This window comes from Talaromyces amestolkiae (genome assembly GCF_001896365.1).
Source record: "Talaromyces amestolkiae strain CIB chromosome Unknown scaffold31.1, whole genome shotgun sequence".
Classification (NCBI taxonomy): Eukaryota; Fungi; Ascomycota; class Eurotiomycetes; order Eurotiales; family Trichocomaceae; genus Talaromyces; species Talaromyces amestolkiae.
In genome coordinates this window covers 70,142-87,956 of record NW_024468067.1, presented here as the reverse complement: position 1 = coordinate 87,956, position 17,815 = coordinate 70,142, and the positions used below count along the sequence as shown (strand labels likewise).

At 44.4% G+C, this 17,815-nt stretch overlaps 4 protein-coding genes across 4 annotated transcripts; 2 read left to right on the top strand and 2 right to left on the bottom strand.

Moving 5' to 3' along the window:
* Window positions 1-536: 536 nt before the first annotated feature.
* On the bottom strand, window positions 537-1,589 carry BHQ10_010253 (uncharacterized protein; the record flags this gene model as incomplete). Its single annotated transcript, XM_040872863.1, has 4 exons — window positions 537-674; window positions 738-1,205; window positions 1,265-1,353; window positions 1,412-1,589. 4 exons carry the CDS (start codon window positions 1,587-1,589, stop codon window positions 537-539), a joined length of 873 nt encoding a protein of 290 aa, XP_040738755.1.
* A 3,373-nt stretch (window positions 1,590-4,962) lies between these two features.
* On the top strand, window positions 4,963-7,168 carry BHQ10_010252 (uncharacterized protein; the record flags this gene model as incomplete). Its single annotated transcript, XM_040872862.1, has 6 exons — window positions 4,963-5,130; window positions 5,189-5,387; window positions 5,444-5,475; window positions 5,536-6,826; window positions 6,889-7,019; window positions 7,073-7,168. 6 exons carry the CDS (start codon window positions 4,963-4,965, stop codon window positions 7,166-7,168), a joined length of 1,917 nt encoding a protein of 638 aa, XP_040738754.1.
* Window positions 7,169-12,363: 5,195 nt separating this feature from the next.
* Window positions 12,364-13,551, top strand: BHQ10_010251 (uncharacterized protein; the record flags this gene model as incomplete). Its single annotated transcript, XM_040872861.1, has 1 exon — window positions 12,364-13,551. The coding sequence occupies one exon, from the start codon at window positions 12,364-12,366 to the stop codon at window positions 13,549-13,551; it is 1,188 nt and encodes a 395-aa protein (XP_040738753.1).
* An 896-nt stretch (window positions 13,552-14,447) lies between these two features.
* On the bottom strand, window positions 14,448-17,422 carry BHQ10_010250 (uncharacterized protein; the record flags this gene model as incomplete). Its single annotated transcript, XM_040872860.1, has 4 exons — window positions 14,448-14,780; window positions 14,849-14,959; window positions 15,012-15,272; window positions 15,851-17,422. 4 exons carry the CDS (start codon window positions 17,420-17,422, stop codon window positions 14,448-14,450), a joined length of 2,277 nt encoding a protein of 758 aa, XP_040738752.1.
* Between the last annotated feature and the right edge of the window lie 393 nt (window positions 17,423-17,815).

Here is a 17,815-nt window from a genome sequence, read left to right as displayed (position 1 = left end):
ATGGAGTTATCTTTCTCTCCTAAAAGATAAGAAGACATTCTAGCCAGGTTATCTGATGATTCACCCCATATTACTTTTTTGAGTTTCCGAAGATTTCCCCTCGAAGGCTCGGAGCAATTCCGAAGGGCAAATAAGGGCTAAAAGACGCTAACCATACCCAGAGACATAGGCGATTAAACCAATTGGGAAGCTGCGATAAGACGAAGCATTAAATCTTGCGGAACGAAGGAACAAATATGTGGGGCCGTATTTCTTTCCGCCATCGGCTCCTGAAGCTTGCGAGTCAGATATGATCCCTACATCTGGAAGATCCAATGGAAGTTCGAAGCCATGTATCATGGGCAAGATAATGGAATGACTTCCAATGAAATCAAGGTGCAAAACATGGCTTCCAGAAATGCGTAGCTACTACAAATATATGTCTTACTAGAGTAAATAGAGTTTGCCCAGTAGATAAGGTCATTGTTGACTAAACCCCAATTTTCCAGATTCCAACATCCAATTCAATACATCATTGTCTGTACATATTAAACACGTCATTTCAATAGAGCTTCAGGCGACATGAGGTCTACCCAACCAAGATTTGGCTCGGATTGATTCCATCCCAGTCTTTGCTGCACAAGCTTGGAATAAGTCTTGACATCTTCAATTGGATAGGAAAGATATGAAATCTCCTACAAAGGTTGAAGTCAGCCATCGAGTCTCATAAGTATATAGTAGTTGGAGAAAAAACTGACCTCTTGACGGTAAATGCCACTACACATGAACATAATATGAACCATACGGTTGCCCGTGGACTTATAGTACTGTCCAGCTCCATGGTAGAGACTACCGAGCATGATAAAAGCTTCACCAGCTTTGAGTTCGGCATCAATAACACCTTTATCGCCATTTGGTCCAAAGTCTGGTTGCTCATCACCCCACAGGTGACTTCCGGGGACGATCCTTGTAGCGCCGATTTCGCGAGTTGTGTCACAACCAGGGACGAATAAACCAAGGAGCATGTCGCGGTTTGTGTGGTAGGCGTCGACCCTTTGGTGTCGTGCGTGATGGTTTTTGTCATCACGGTGCAGTTTTTGGGCCTGAGCGCCGGGGCGGGTGTCCATGGTTATGGCTATAGAGAGAAGAGGGTGGGTTGTGTTTGTTGAGGGCTCTTCATTGTACCAGTTGGTGGTAGTGATGCCCAAGAATTCTTCCCCAAGATACTAGGATTCATATGAATAAGGACATTCCTCTGTCGCGATTAGACGATCAAGAAACCTACTTGATACAAAGGATCAGAAAAGAACTTCTCGCGGACGGTCTTGCTTCGTCCGATCAAACGAGTACATGTTTTTGTGCCTCCATTTAATGCTGCAACACCGATTAGTGTGATATCGTTAACTGCAATGTTCGTAACGTGTATACTCACCTCCAACCTGGCTGTTATCATTTTTGTTCAACCAGGGCTCAACTTCACGTCGTGCTTGTTCAAGAGTCTCAAGATCCGTAAAGTTCCGAACAATTACACATCCGTCTCTCTTCAAAGCATTGATGAATTCTTCTCGGGGTGCCGAGTAAGGAATTCGTTGAACTGTGGATGTTGCCATGATGATGCTTTTGGTACTGATATCGTCTTGATTGTAAATGCAGAGATTATGCTGCAGCAACTGACTGGATCGATTTTGCTTTCGGGACAGATCCCTTAATTTATGTAGGGAACCGTTCGTCGATTTACAATTCCAAGCTGTACACCAAATGGCGAATAAATTGAGGCTAATTATGGACTTGAATACCGTCTAAACTAGTCTAGGGTAATAGAATGTAATAGCGAAGCTTCCCATCAACAATGATCCGAACATATGACAACAGAAATTGTGGTTGAAGTCGTCGCAAGCTTATCGCCGAGCACGGCGAAGCGAGTCGGGATTTACCCGAAAATATTCTTGCACACTGATTGGCTAGATCGCCAATTTGACCGAAAGGGGAAATATTTCTCAAATTGTCTCATCAGTCGCCATGATTTTTCTTCGAAGATAAGAAATTGTTTCGAAGAGCGATGAAGCTTCTTCATTATCTATTGATATTTTTCACCTTATCTTGTCCTTCTGTGCCTAATCAGCCAGCTTCGTATAGGCATTGACCATCAGGACAAAGGGTCAATAACCCCTCCCGGGATATTGTGTGGAAGACTAGATTGATTTTCTGCATGTCCTTTTCGCGATAGAAGTCTTTGGAATTCCCATTGGAGAAGAGTACCACCAGAATGACTACGCGAGTCATCAATCTTGCTAGTGGTTCACCTTCACCAGCGCTTATCCCAGTTCACGATATACAAAATGCGGCAAACACAGTTCTGACATCGCCATCGATATGGGAGGAAGGCTTGAACTACGGCGCTGATGCAGGCTATCTTCCACTACGGCAAAATATTGCAAAGTGGCTAACAGACTTCTATGACGACCGTACAGAATCATCTGAAAGTAATCCACGAAAGCCGGACGCTGAGAGGATATGTGTGACTGGCGGCGCAAGCCAAAATTTGGCATGCATATTGCAACTATACACAGATCCCGTCTATACAAAAGCGATATTCGTGGTTGAGCCCGCTTATTTTTTGTCATTTCAAGTTTTTACGGATGCTGGGTTTGATGGAAAACTCAAAGGCATACCCGAAGATGAAGAGGGTGTTGATATTAAGATGTTAGAGCAAGGTCTACAGGACCAAGCTGAGGGATTACCTCTCAGACACGATAACCTAGAGGTGTGTCACTGAACATGTTCAACTAATAAGCAAACAGAACTAATAGGGTTTCTACAGTCACTGAAAGAATCAAGGCAATACAGAAAATTATACAGATACGTTATCTACTGCGTACCGACATTCTCCAATCCATCCGGCAGGATAATGAGTCTCCTTCGACGTCAGCAACTCATCCAACTTGCGCGGAAATACGATGCTTTAGTGATTGCAGATGACGTCTATGATTTCGTTCACTGGGAAATAGATCCAGACGAATACGCCTCTTCACCTTCAGACAAACCTTATTCGCAATCTCCTTCGTCAGAAGAACCTTCCATTTGCTCATCTCTATCATCACTTTCACCATCCAATACACATACTGCGTCCAGAACCCTCATGCCACGTTTAGTCGATATTGATCAGAAAATGGATGGTGGCCCAATTGACAATTTCGGTCATTGTGTCAGCAATGGCAGCTTCAGCAAGATCGTTGGCCCAGGATGTCGAGTTGGATGGGCTGAAGCCACACCAGCTTTCATATATGGTCTCTCACAAGTGTAAGTCAATATCTTATGATTCGTGTTAAAAAGTCCAATCAGTCCTAACGATAGTGAAAGAGGATCCACACGCTCTGGTGGTGCACCGTCTCAACTTACATCAACATTTATAAACGAGATGCTCCAAAATGGATGCATAGCACGACATATCCGACAAACTCTAATACCCGCTTATGAAAGAAGACTATCTATACTCTCATATGCAACCAAGAAACATCTAGTTCCCCTCGGCCTGACTTTGATATCTACCCCGCAACTCAACAATGTGTCTATTGGAGGTGGCTTTTTCTTATGGCTTCAGCTCCCATCGCCTGTTACAGCCAAGCAAGTAGCCGCTGCTGCACTAAAAGCAGGGGTTATAGTTGGCGAAGGCACTTCATCGGCTTTGCCGCATGGTAATCTACGACATGATGAATATAAGGATATGCTGAGGATATGTTTTGCCTATGTGGACGAAGACTTATTGACTGAAGCCGTGTTGGTCTTACACCGTGTGATCTCGGATTGCTTGTCTAATACTTGAAGGTCTTCTTAGAGCAGAGTATCTAGTGCCATACCAGTGCTAGCCGCGATCCGAGAACTCGTCTTTGTGGACTTGGAATCACCTCTCGGAGGAATTTGTGAAACTTCAATCGTGCTCCGATTATAGATCGTGAATGATATCAGAGATATTATTGTAAACGAAGTACTACTGATGCATCTGCCACGCCTGTGAAAGGTTCTTTCCCCTGGATTTGGTCATAATTGCGCACGAAAAATGACCTTAGAAGACATATCAATAGGACACCGTAACGCGAGGTACGATATCTTCCTGGATTTGCTTGAGTTCTGTCCAAACTTTCATTCTGGGCTTTCCGTCCCTGGTGGCTTGGTAACAAATTTTGACAGATGTGCAATGCTCACCTTACTATAAATCAAATATGCATCATGACTTTCATCTTTTGCAGCTGCTGCCCTATCAAACACCGAACACCACCCTCTGTTGTACGTTGAAGTAGTAGGGATATAACCTAATCTACCCAATTTTTTTCAACGCTACAGTATCAAACGGCGGAGCCCAGGATTTAGCATATCAAAGATCACTTTTTTTACTGAATTCACGCACGACCAGAACCTCCAATAAATTCAAGGTTTGGCAGTGCAAGATCGCTGATTGGTTGAGGATAACACGCTACATCATTATAGGCATAGTGTCGCGCGGACGGTCGGCGCGTCGGAGATAAAGGCGAATCATTCCTCAATCCTCACGAAAGACCAAAACTACAAAATCTACACACTTCTCAGAATGAAATAAGTACAATTGAAAATATGAAGCAAATTCAGTAGTGATTAAGAGACGTTGTTTATTAGTTACATCGAAAATATGGTGTTTTCTCCTCCCGCATCATCTCCTCTTCCGCCGTCGAGCCGTCGTAGAGACAAGCCACAACTGTCCTGCAACCTTTGCCGAAGACGAAAGTAACTAAAAACAAATGTGCTGGTCATATTGTACTATTTCTGACAGTATTTAACAGGCTGAAATGTGACCGCGGCCTGCCATGCGAAACATGCGCTCGTCGCGGACTATCTCTATCATGCACATATCCAGCATCAACGCCTCTGCAGAGCGGCAAGAGACTGATTGACCCGTCGTCGACTGCCCTTCACAAGAGAATTGCTCAATTGGAAAAGCTAGTGGTATCTATGACAAACCAGAACGAAACTGCTGTCGCAAAAGAGAACAAAGACAGGACTCGATCCGATAATCCTGATGATTCGACCAAATTGCATGCAAGTTTTGGGAAGATAGGCTTGGAGAATACCGAGACTAGTTATGTCGAGAACTCGCACTGGACGGCAGTCTTGGATGGGGTGCGCTACACCAATTTTTTTCCTTTACTATCGGCATCATTTAATGAAATCCAAGTAGATTGCCGAGTTGAAAGACTGTTTTGATGATAACCCAGGAGCTACTGAGCAGATGTTTGATAATCAAAAATCGGGACAGGCGCTTCTACTGGGAAACTTTGAAAAGCTGGATCAGCAACAAATTCTCGCGACTATTCCGCCGAAGCAGGAAGTTGATAGTCTTGTTTCATTATTCTTCAATACCGCAACACTATATCTCGGTAAGTTTTCAGGCTCGTTCTCCGTCAACGGTTTTTGTCGCTAACTCCGTCGCTAGTCTGTATACATGGCCCAACATTTCTAGAAGAGGTATATATACAAAGCCCTTCCTTCGTGATTGAAGAAAGGAGTTTACTGACACGTGTTTAGTATGATCGGTTTTGGAAGTGCCCAGAGAAAGCTTCCATTATGTGGGTTGGGTTACTCTTCTCAATCATGTGCATGGCATCCGCCTATTCAAGGAGCTCCACAGCACTTTCAACCTTACCAGGAGCGATTGAAGCAACCGAACACGCCGATCAACGGATACAGGTTTATCGGGAAAGAGTGGTACAGTGTCTAACATTGGCCGATTATACGAAATGTGGACCGTACACGATAGAGACAATGATATTCTATTTGTCGATAGAGTATGCTCAAACTTCGGACAATCAGACCGGACTCTGGCTATTACTGGGTACCGTCATTCGACTCGCAGTACGAATGGGTTATCATCGAGAGGCTACGACCTCAACGTGCTTATCACCGTTTCAAGCAGAAATGCGACGCCGGAATTGGGCGGCGCTGTTCATGCTCGACTCGGCAGCGGCCGACCAGTATGGTCTTCCACGCATGGTAAATGAGGCGCTGGTGGATGCACATGGACCAGCGAATCTATTAGATGAGGATCTCAGTCCACATATGGAAAGCTTGCCACGTTCACGACCAGATCACGAGACGACTCTGGTCGGATTTCTGGCCATCAAAAATCGATTATTATCAACCCGAAACATCATTACCGACCTTACAAGCTACCCGAATAAGTCTGTTTCCTACAAGGAGATTCTAAAACTTGATAAAATCGTCAAAGAACAATTTCAAAATATCCCCGGGCCTCTCAAAATGCGTCCGATGAGCAAGTCACTTACCGACAGTAGCGGCGTGATTGCAAATCGAATATTCTTGGCTCTGGTCAGCTACAAATCACGATGTATGCTTCATCAACATTACCTACTCGCAGCACGCACAGATGATCGATATCGCTATTCTCGCAAAGCATGTATTGAATCCGCGCTGGAACTATTGCGGATCCAGGAATGCATCCGTGAGGAGTGCCAGATTGGGAGACGTCTGTCCCATGAACACTGGAAATTTGAAGCATCGGTCAAACATATATTCTATCTGGCAGCCACTATACTGTGCGTTGATTTGAACTACGATCTATCCGAAGTGCCGAGTAAACAACGACTTGGAAAGGAGGCATTTCCTAAGATTGTCAAAGCCTTGCAAGGTTGCTACAATATATGGGTACAATCAAGTGATAGAACTCGCGAGTCGCAAAAGGCAGTCGCAATGCTACGATTCATACTTGATAAGGCACAGAGATCCGGGAGACTTGACCATGTTTCAGCAAATACTGGCTTCGAACAGGATGATACATCAATGATATCTCATATGATAGGTATGTTACTAGCAAACAATGGGTCAAGGCAAAAGCACTGATAACCCAACTTCCATCTACAGATCCCTCGTTGTTCAATCATGACCCCTGTTCTATGTCTTGGGAGAATTATAATGTAGACATGTCTCAATTCGATCTCGGTGAATTTGATTCAATATTGCACAGTAATCAGAGCAACAATCAAATCATCATGGTACGTCGCAACTACATCGAGAACCAGTCTTATGTACTAATTCATATTTACAGAATAGCTGGGAAAACGATGGTTCGGCGACAATCAGTCAACCGTTCATGAATGGACCGGACTGGTGGACGACGTTTGATCCATCTTCTATGAATTGATAGACCAGACCTTCCAATTTATTCATTTGTGTACGTATGACAACTTTGTGCGGTGACTAGAAGATAAGTAGAAAGACTGTCATCGACTGCCTAGATTTCCTTTATCGACATTGTCCCACATTCTCTGCCTATTATTGGGCGACTTGCAAATACATCAGTGATGTGAGAGTGGTTAGAAACATGGATGTGATATTATTTACAGCTATTTACTGCTTTCTAGAAGCTGTAATCACTGCAGCTAGGTATTTCAAACCGACTAATATATAACCAGATTTAACTAAGATTATTAATATTATAGTTATATATCTAGAATATATAAGACAATCTACAGTATTGTTTATTCTATAATTTTATAGCTATTCCTTTTCTTATAAGATTATAGTCTTTAGACTAAATTAGAGTTGCAACTCCTCACTATAATAGATATAGTTTGCCTTCCCCTCCTATTGCAAACAGGTAGGGAAGCATTGCATGGAATTCAGGTAAATCTGGACGAGTTGCAAATTTCGAACGTCCTACAAACGAATTATTACAATCCCAGCCTGTAGACCTTGTTGGGTGATCAGCGTCTAAGTGTGTACAAATTATAACTAGCTTATTAGAACTCCTACTCTATGCAGGTAATTCCTGCGCGGCGGTACATAAAGCACTCCTCGTCACCATCTTGTATCTCGTATACTGCTGCCAGAATCGGACTCTGATCTGCACCAAACCTACAATTCAATGGAGGTTTATCCTAAGGAATATTTGGTTTTCAAAGAGTGACCCAAGTCTGCCTTACCCCCCGCTCTAGCTCCAGCGATACAAAGAGGAAGCGATGCGTTGTCAAAAGGCATAGATGGAAAGGTGGTTTACGTTTGACAAGCTAACATATAAGCTAGCCAATGGCCATTGCGAAACTGACATAGCACTGCCTCACAGGCTAGTCACAGCCTTGTCATATACCCAATCAAACAAAGGCATCAACTGCAGGTTGTCTGTGACATATATGATCAGGCTGAAACAGAAGCAGGCTTCTCGTTTATTCCACCAGTTCACAGTGGCGTTCACAGTGGTGCCGACAGAGCGAGAGGATGATAGAAATTCCTAGAAACTGGTTCTGACTATATACCATGGACCACAAACCTCGAAATATGTTCTTTTTTGTTGTCTAAATATTCCAGATATAATTTTGAATTTGGCTCTTCGCCATGGCAGAAGCTTTTGGAGTTGCAACTGGCGCTTTCGCCGTCTTTACCTTGACCCTCGAGCTGCTTAAAATTGTGAAATCAGTGCATCGGTCCATGAAATTAACGCAGAATGTCTTGAAAATCACATCAGAAGTGAAGATCGGACTATCGATAACAGAAAAATTGTTAAACGAGATCGAAGCTTTATCTGCAGACGCAGCAAATGATTGCGGCGTTTCCATGTGTCTTGAACGATGTCGTCCACGTCTCAAGGTGTTGAAAGAAATCCTTCAGGATATCACGGATACGAACTCAACTAACCGAAAGAAAGTGAAGAGAGCTTTGCGAATGATAGCTCTTGACAAGAGGCTATCTGAGGCATCTGAGATACTGAAAGAGACAGTTGACAGTTTGTCTCTAGGACTACTTGTATTCCAACTGTATGTTCTTCATTTCCTCTCATCAGTCAAGTCTAAATTTGCAATAAAAGTTACGAGTCACGTATGCAGAGCATTAAGCTCTCCACTATGAACGAACAAATAACCTGGATTGCTGCGCAACAGACCAAGGAGGTCAGCTCTTTCGCAGTCTCAAATGATATTCAAAACTCGATCACGAATTTATCCCGAAGTCTAACTTTATTAGAGGCTGCCATCCATCAGCCATCTCTGAGTAACGCCAAAGTCTCCCCTGAGAAGTTGGTGGAATCCTCACGTTCATTTGAAAAGTGGCATGTTGGAGATAGAAGCGAATCTGCAATAATTGCTACACTGACGGACGACAAGCTTACTACAGACAAATTACAGTCTCTACCACATAAGTCAAGCAGTCATAATGATACAATTGACGATTCATTGAAATACAATAATGGATCAACTTTCCTCAAAGCTAGTGAGATTTATAGCATCACGCACCGGCGCTTTGATTTGCTTCTCGGAACACTATCCCTTGCATATGTGCAAAAAAGACATAGAAGGGTGCGAAAGGGAGAGAAAAACAACTCCCTTCAATCTTGGGAGGTAAAAATCAATTTCAGCTCGTCTTGCCATTTCGACAAAGGCCTTTTAGTTAGGCTCTGGACGAATGCATCAGGCAGTTATAACTTACAGCAAAGTCTGACGGTCATGCATACTGTACCTTTGTCAGATGAGATATGGACTTCTTTTCGTTGTATGGATATTGTGAGCATCAGAAAGATACTTATGAAGGGAAAGTATTCTGTCAATACTGTGGATGAATACGGGCGGAGTCTTCTTAGTAAGGTATATAATCTTCTTTTTTACCTCTTAGGGAGGAATCAGATTAACACCGTGCATCATTTAGGCCTGTAGAAGAGGTCGAATTGATTTGGCTCGCTTCCTTCTCGATGCTGGAGCAATCAGTCAAGGCGTTGACGATTTTGGCAGGTAATTTACCCTGAATGGAAAGTCCTACGGCAAAGTAATCTGACTAATATTAAATCAGGAACGCTCTGTTGTATGGTTTTGATACACGTGGTATTTCTTTCCTTGGAACGGATCATTCGGCCATATACAATCTTTTAGCGGAAAAGTGCCAATTGGATCCTTCAGAGCCTGACTGGAATGGCCGGAACTTCTGGCATATCCTATGCGAAAATGTCCCTTTAAAAAAAGAGTCCTTTTCTTGGCAATCAATATGTAATGACTTTCGTTACGTTCTAAACGAGCAAGATAATCGTGGTCGAACATCTACCTTTATTTTGAGTTCAAATCCCAAGAGCGATACTGAGATACTCCGTTGGCACTTGAATAACAAAGCGAGCATATCGATCACATCGATAGATGGACTTACTTGTCTTCATGCAGCTATAGCTTCCCTCGAACAGCAACACCAAAGCTATCTCATAACTGCACAAGATCTCGCTGGCTATCCAGGAATGAAGTCCTCATATCATTACAGTGACAAGGACCGTGAAAATCAGAGAAAGAAAATTGAATTACTCATTCGGAAAGGGGCGAATATTTTCACAGCGTCCAATCAATATGGAACTCCAACGGACATTGCAAGATTGACCGGAAATTTTTCCTTGTGGATTGAAGCCCTGAAAAACAGTGGTTTCGATCCCACAAGAGTCTTAGCGGCAGATAAGAAGGTCCCAAGACACCAGCACTTCTTGTCAATGTTGCAACTAGCACGTAACCTAAAGCGTGAACGCAGACTTCGCTGGCAAATTTTTCAAAATATCCTATTGGTTTCCAATAATTTTGATAAGGAAAGGAAATATACAACGGCTCCGATAACGCCGGAATGGTCATGCTTGCCCATTTATCCTTTCATTGCCTGTATGGGAACATACCAGGAGATCTTGTCAATTCTAAAGAGCGTGCTCCGAGAGGCAATATTGAAAGATGATCATGCCGAAGACCAGGGTGAATTATTCTCCATAAATATGGACATCGGTGGAGTGTACCAGACCGGCTTTCTTCATACAAGTCAAGGATATTTGACGGCTAGCCCTTTATATCAAGAAAGATACAACAGTCTGGACGAACATCTGGAGACTTTGGCAAAGATAGTATCTGGAGATCACACATTTACTGCTGATACAAGTGACTGTGAGACTAATCGACTATCTGTCGACGTGATAAATGCAGCTGCTACATTGGAGTATAATTGCAGAAATTGGCTCTTACCTCAAAGGACTGGATTAATGCATGCGCCTGGGACTGCAAAAGAAACTTCGACAAAAATGCCAGGATCATGGCCTGCATAACTTGGTATACTCTTTGATTTAACTGTATCGCAGGACGGCAGTTTGACTCAAGATTAGCGGAATACGACATGCATGGCCATTGACTGTTGTACGTTGGTTGAATATTTATCCACTATCTGCTGTGTTCCTTGGTTTTCCTTGGTTTTCGTTGTTCGTTGTAATTTGTGAAATCAAGCAAATATCATTGTGACACGAGTAAAAAGTCCTCTTTGGTTTTCTCCTAGCAGGAATTTTGCACAGGAATTGCGAATGCTTTCTACAAATTTTGCTATGAAACTGCCATTTCTAAAACAAAGCGGACCTGAGTCTTGTCAAATTGTAGTTTATTAACAAGATTAAAGGCTCGACCGAGGATGAGCAACGAGCGACGCCACTGTTCGAGCCCATATTAATAGAATAGCAGGTTAGAGAATAAGGAAACCAGAACTGGCACCTATTTTTGACTAGGCAGTATTGTAGGGGTCTAAGCGCCTGAGGCGTTTAGGGAGGGTGGGCCTGGCTAGCATTTACTTAATGAGATGAAGACGTTCAAGGCAGGGATTTGCGTGTGCTGCTTCCGGTAACAAGGTATTTGCCAACTCGCTACATGGATTGGTGTTTCGGGGACGACCTTTTATAGTAGTCTGGGCACCTAAGGTACATTATCTCTGTAACTCTTAGCATGTTATTCAACCTGTGAAGTAAAAAAAGACTATAAAATAGGGAGTGAGATAAAAGAATAAAGAAATATATTTTAAATGTGCAACTTCTCTCAAATTGAATCCATCGTTACATAACTAGCGCCAAGAGCCAATCCATTGTCTGTGACGTGTTGATTCTATGACATTAAGGCTATATTATCTGTACAGCAATCTTCTGCTCATAGGAACTTCTTTATAGGTGCATTATTTCTAAGCAAAATACTCGCCCTGTCAAGGTACTTAGTAACAGTACTTTAGAAGCCACTTTCATGTATGGTAAGCTATTTTTCAGATCGCGGTAACAGTGTAACCATCTTGAGTAATTAGACTAGCTCACTAATCGCGCACGCCATTCACAAGGATTTCTAATCACGGGCAATTTGGTAGTGAGCCAACTAACTTTTTTGTAGTAATCAACATACCCCGCTTAGAAATCGGTCAATTGATTCCCTTTCTAACGAAGATGATGGTTGAATCGAGTACTGCATTCGTACCTGGATGTAAATATATAATATATGCAGTAATCCATAGATCCTTTTGATGAACCCCTGTTTCTTTCTTTGGTCTTTCGTATAGAATTGTTCGCATGTTTTTGTTTGATTTATAGATGCAATGACACAAACACAAAAACCGGTCCTTATCTCCGGCGCCGGCTTAGCCGCCCTTCTCCTGGCGCGCTCCCTCCTCCTCTCCAAAATCCCTTTCCTTGTCTTCGAACGGGACGCATCCCTCAAATTCCGTGGCCAAGGCTATCGCCTCCGTCTCTCCAACGAAGGTCTCGATGCAATCGAGCAAGTCCTCGGCCCGGGTCCAGAGGGGTTCCCGAAATTCTATGACCGATGCGGGAAAACAGCTGGTAGCGGATTTGTGGGCTACGACGCTATCACGGGTGAAGTCACGGAAAGTAATCCCGGCGGCGAACGACTCGGGTCGCGCGATGGGAAGATCGTAGGTATCTCGAGGGGAGATATGAGAAGCTTGTTTATGGAGGGATGTGAGGAGTTTGTGCAATTTAATAAGCATGTTAAGGGTTATGAACTGACGGATGGTGGGGTTCGGGCCATCTTTGCGGATGGTTCCAAGTCTGTGGAAGGGTCGCTGCTGGTTGCGGCTGATGGGGTCAAGTCGTCAGTTGCAAAACAAGTGTCCGGTGGACGACTCAAGGTCTATGATACGGGCGCACGCGGAATACATGGACAGGCACCGACGACGTCGTATAAAGGGCTGGGAGAAGGCGTTTTCCGGTTCACGGACACTTCGAGACCGGAAGGTCAGGTGTCCATTATCACAAATGTGCGGTCAGGCGATATGCACAATCCCGATATCAACTTTGGATGGACGCTGGGTTCTGTGCCAGGCGTGATCCAAGTGCCCAATAACGACTACACGATAGTCGGCAAGCAGGCGGCAGACATCGCCAAAGAGTTAACGAAGGATTGGCATCCGCGCTTTAAGCCTTTATTAGATGACATGATCGAGTCGGAAGCGGCGTTCTGGAAGATTACCTGTTCAACGCCCACGGGTGTACCGGAATGGCCGAATGAGCCACGAGTCACGGTCCTTGGCGACGCGGCGCATGCCATGACGCCGGCTGGGGGAATTGGTGCTAATACGGCTGTGAGAGATTCGGCTTTGCTGGGACGCCTGCTGCGTGAGGCTGGGGGATGGAAGGAAGGCATGACGGTGGAGTATGAGAAGAAGATGAGAGTTTATGCTAGTGAGGCAGTGAGGTCCAGCTATGGGATGGCTACAAAGTCATTTGGAGCCAGAATTGATCCCGAGTCGACTCCGACAGTGTAGGAGATTATCTAGATGCTAGACAGTGCGGCTCTATAAGGTGTCGGCAAATGACATTAGATTAACGGCATGCAATCTTGAAATGTCAGGCATATAGTATGACATTTTTGTTCATATCCATTGGAAGATCAGACAGATAGAAAACAATATCTGTGTGCTGCAACAGGGATCTTAGTCTTCGGAGTTAGCACGCACACTTATTTTATCAGTACAGCGAGCTTGGTTTAGGGAACGTTGGGTGCCTCAGCAATCACCGTACTTAGCGTGCGCAGCGCGCTAAGAGTGCCTGACCAAGGCCACATGCGTCCTTTGTTTAGGATACACGAGCTATCCACAGTGTCATTCATTCCACAGCCTTATAAGTGTGGATATTTCCACGCAACTCGCATCTTTTCAGCTAGACGTATGGACCGGATGCAAGATAGATGTCACTATCACATACATAGACAATGACCGCGTCGGATAGTTATTGTACCGAGATAAAGATAAGACATTGTCCTGCGACGTCATAGTTGACACGGATCACAATGGAAGCACACTCTTGACGGGAGATCATCGTTTAGACGCATTCTTTTAACCCGTTGATCCGATTGATAGGCAGTATAGCAAATGAGCGGCTTTGAGGTCAACGTCCGCTTAGATCCGAAGATATGTGGGAATCTAGAAATGGCTATGCTGGATTTCTTGTTCCCGATACTGCACTTGCTGGAATCGGTTCACGTGGAGAATTGTTGTATTACTATTTATTGTAACCTAGGTCGTTGCCTACAATCGGCATCTCTTGTCATCGCAACGGCTGAACAGTGTCAAAGTTGTGCTATCGTGGTACCTTTATTGCTTTGTTGAACGGCACTCTAGTTCAATATCTTAATTCTTGGTATGTCTATCAAAGTTGCTTATCAGGGTCTTCCGCGCTTCGATAAGAGACCTCTGACCATGGCATCCAGCTTCCAGAACCAGTATCCGACTAGCCACCATTCGGAAGAAAAGCTTGAGTTCGGATTGTTGGCCGATTCAAGTCTGTAACCTCTTTCCCTCCAATGATCATCGTCAACGATTTGCATATCTTTGACCACTTTAGCTCTCCAGCCTTGATACAGTCTCCAACCAAGTGTGGTGATGTTCTCAAGGTTGAAGGATATGCATAGGGTAATAAACCCCACAATCACTGAGGTGATGATGAATGGATTCCTGGTTCCGGAGTCGGTGATATTGGGTATGGCCCATATTGACTATTGATTATGGTTAATACCAAGATGTGTGTGTAAATACTCAGGAATGTTCGTTTGAGCTAACTTACTGCACAGAATGCCAATGGCAGGTAGAATATGCTAACGTACGTGAATAGCATGACGTTATGCCCTAATCTGGTTGATATTCTGCTTTCGTTTATCGATGCCCAGGCGAATTCCTGCATGAAATGAGCATTTTTAGAAGGTAACTCAGAGAGATCGAAAACGTACAAATTGTAAAAGATCACGAATTGTCTGATCCAGCTGATCAAGCCGACGGGTGATCTTAGCCTTGAATTCATTGACCGTATTCTGTAGATCCGTTGGAAATTGGTTGGCATTGTAACGCATAGAATAAGTCATAATGAAGTTCTGCGCAACAGTAATATGGTCCTGTAGTATAGCACGAAGCTCTGTCCATTTCTGTGCATCTCTCGCTAGTTGACGCATTAGGTCGGGATTCTTGCCCTCCGATCGCAATTGATCAAGCCGCTGTGTCCGGTAATTGGTACGTTAGCATGGCCTATTACGGAAAATATACAACAGGACAACTAACGGATAATTTCAAATGTTCATCGGCTGTATCGCAAACCCTAGTCCACCGTTCCTCCAGATGAAGAATAATCTGCCGAAAGAAATCATTACCATCATCAGGAATCCAGCCAATTGGCATCATGCTGTAATGATCGACTGAACGCCACGGACGAATGTGCGGATTTGGGGGACATATAATTGTCCATGTTACATAAGATGACGGCGACCTAGGTATGATGTACTGTGGCTGGAGAAGGGAACCTTCCCCAACGGGAAACGACAATGAAACATGAATTTTGGTGGCATGATTATCCACCTTTTCATAATAAACTCGAAACTTGTTGGGACTTATATCGTGTTTTTTAATAGAAAACGGTTCGCCGGGCTTGTTCAACTCGATTGGAATCACGCTGCAGCAGAAGTCTTAGTGATATAAGTTTGAGAGACAAAAAATATGGATTAACATACAGAAGTCGTCTTTCTTGCAATGAAAGTGTCGGGAGGTCAGCCAGTGAGCCACCTTCAATGAAGCTTACGTGTTTCTGCCCGTCGGCCCCTTGTAGAAGTTGTACAATATCCGTTCGTGCTCTTCCGTATACATCGAGCCATTCGCCGGCCACTACCCCTCGTGTACCTGCACCATTTTTGAGCAGTAACTCGACTGTCTTATGATCTTTGTTTCGAATAGCCAGACGAAGTGCAGTAGTTCCGCTAGAGTCGGACCGATCGACATCATATCCCGCGGAAATAAGGATTGCTGCTGATTGTCGACTACCCTCTTGGACTAACGAATGTAAGCTGATCGTATCCCTGTGGATAAGCGGCCGAACAACATGATCGTGGTGCATCTCTAACGCCCACAATAATGCTGTTCGTCCGCTATTATCTTTAGAGTCCGGGTTAACCCCCTCCTTTGCTAGCAGGAGCTCCACGACGGTGATGTGCCCCTTCATTGCTGCCCATATGAGTGGCGTGCGATTTTCATCGTCCACAGAATCTGGATTGACATCGTTCCTTTTCAAAAGTATCTCTACAATGGCACTGCGACCAGCCTCTGCCGCTTTCGACAATGCCGTTCTGCCGACTTTATCTGGAGAATCCGGACTCAGTCCTTCTGTTGACAAAAGCAGTTTGACTATCTTGGCATGCCCAGTCTCCGCAGCCCATGATAACAGCGTCTTACCATACTTATCTCTGTGGTTGATGTCGATATTGTCAGCAGCGAGAAGCACTTCGACCGTCCCATCGTGTCCATTCATCGCAGCCCTCCAGAGAGGTGGTGCACTTTCTGAGGACGTAGAATTGTGATTGACGTCGGCTCGGGAAAGAAGTAAGTACACCGCGTCTTTCTTCCCCTTTTCCGCTGCCCATGACAAAGGAGTCATTCCGTTCTTATCTTCACAATCCGGGTCCACTTCATGTTTCCCAAGAAGTATTTTCATGACAGAAACCTCGCCCGCTTCAGCTGCCCATGACAATGGTGTTCTGCCACCACGATCCGGATGATCGAAGCTTACATCATCCCTCTCAAGTAAAAGATCCACCGCAACATGGTGCCCATTACCTGCAGCCCATGACAGCGGTGTTCGGCCATTTTTATCGCTAGTATCAGGATAGAAGTCGGGCCGCTTGAGTAAAAATTGAACCACTCTTTCCTGCCCATTTCCTGCAGCCCAAGACAACGGTGTTCTACCATTGATGTCCTTAGATTCTGCGTCAGCAGCGGATCTTCCAAGTAATTCTACTATGATCGAAAAAGACTCTCCACTCCCAGCAGCCCATGACAATGGCGTCCTGCCGTTGTCATCATCTAGGTCGACCTTGATGCCGTCCCATGCCAGAAGCTGCCTCACAACTGAAACGTGCCCACTCTCCGCAGCTAATGAAAGTGCTGTTCGACCATGTGGATTCCGCTTTCCTACATTTCTGGTGTTGATATCCGCGTGATTCTTTAGCAGTATGTCCAGAATCGCGTCGCGCCCCAATTGCCCCGCAGCCTGGATCGCGCTTCCATATTCACCTCCTGAAGTATTGACATCCGCTCCTGCAAGGAGAAGCTCGGATACCTTCTTGGAGTTTAAGTTTATTGTTTCTCTCTGAATATCCATGTGAAATCACTTGTTCGGATTATGGATGTGTATGGACTGTTCGTCAAGGGACACCTAGACACAGAGGTGACCCCCAACGCGTCGCGAGAATTAAGCAAATTTCAAATACGAGGCTGCTGCGTCAATGCGTGGCTTAGCACTTCTTTATTAACCCTAACCCTACACGCTTCTCAGGAAAAAGGACTTCGTACATCGCCGCAGTGTAGATCGTTCACAAAGGTTGGTTTCTTGATGTATAAAATGGTTGTTATTTGTCCTTCGACTTGTGTCCTTCTGCATCACGATCACAAACTTACCTCCGCCTAAATCCGCTGCAACGCCTCGCATACGGACACCTCGGATGATCGGAGCATCGAGATGTGCGAAAAACTAAGGAGTTTGACGTATCTACAA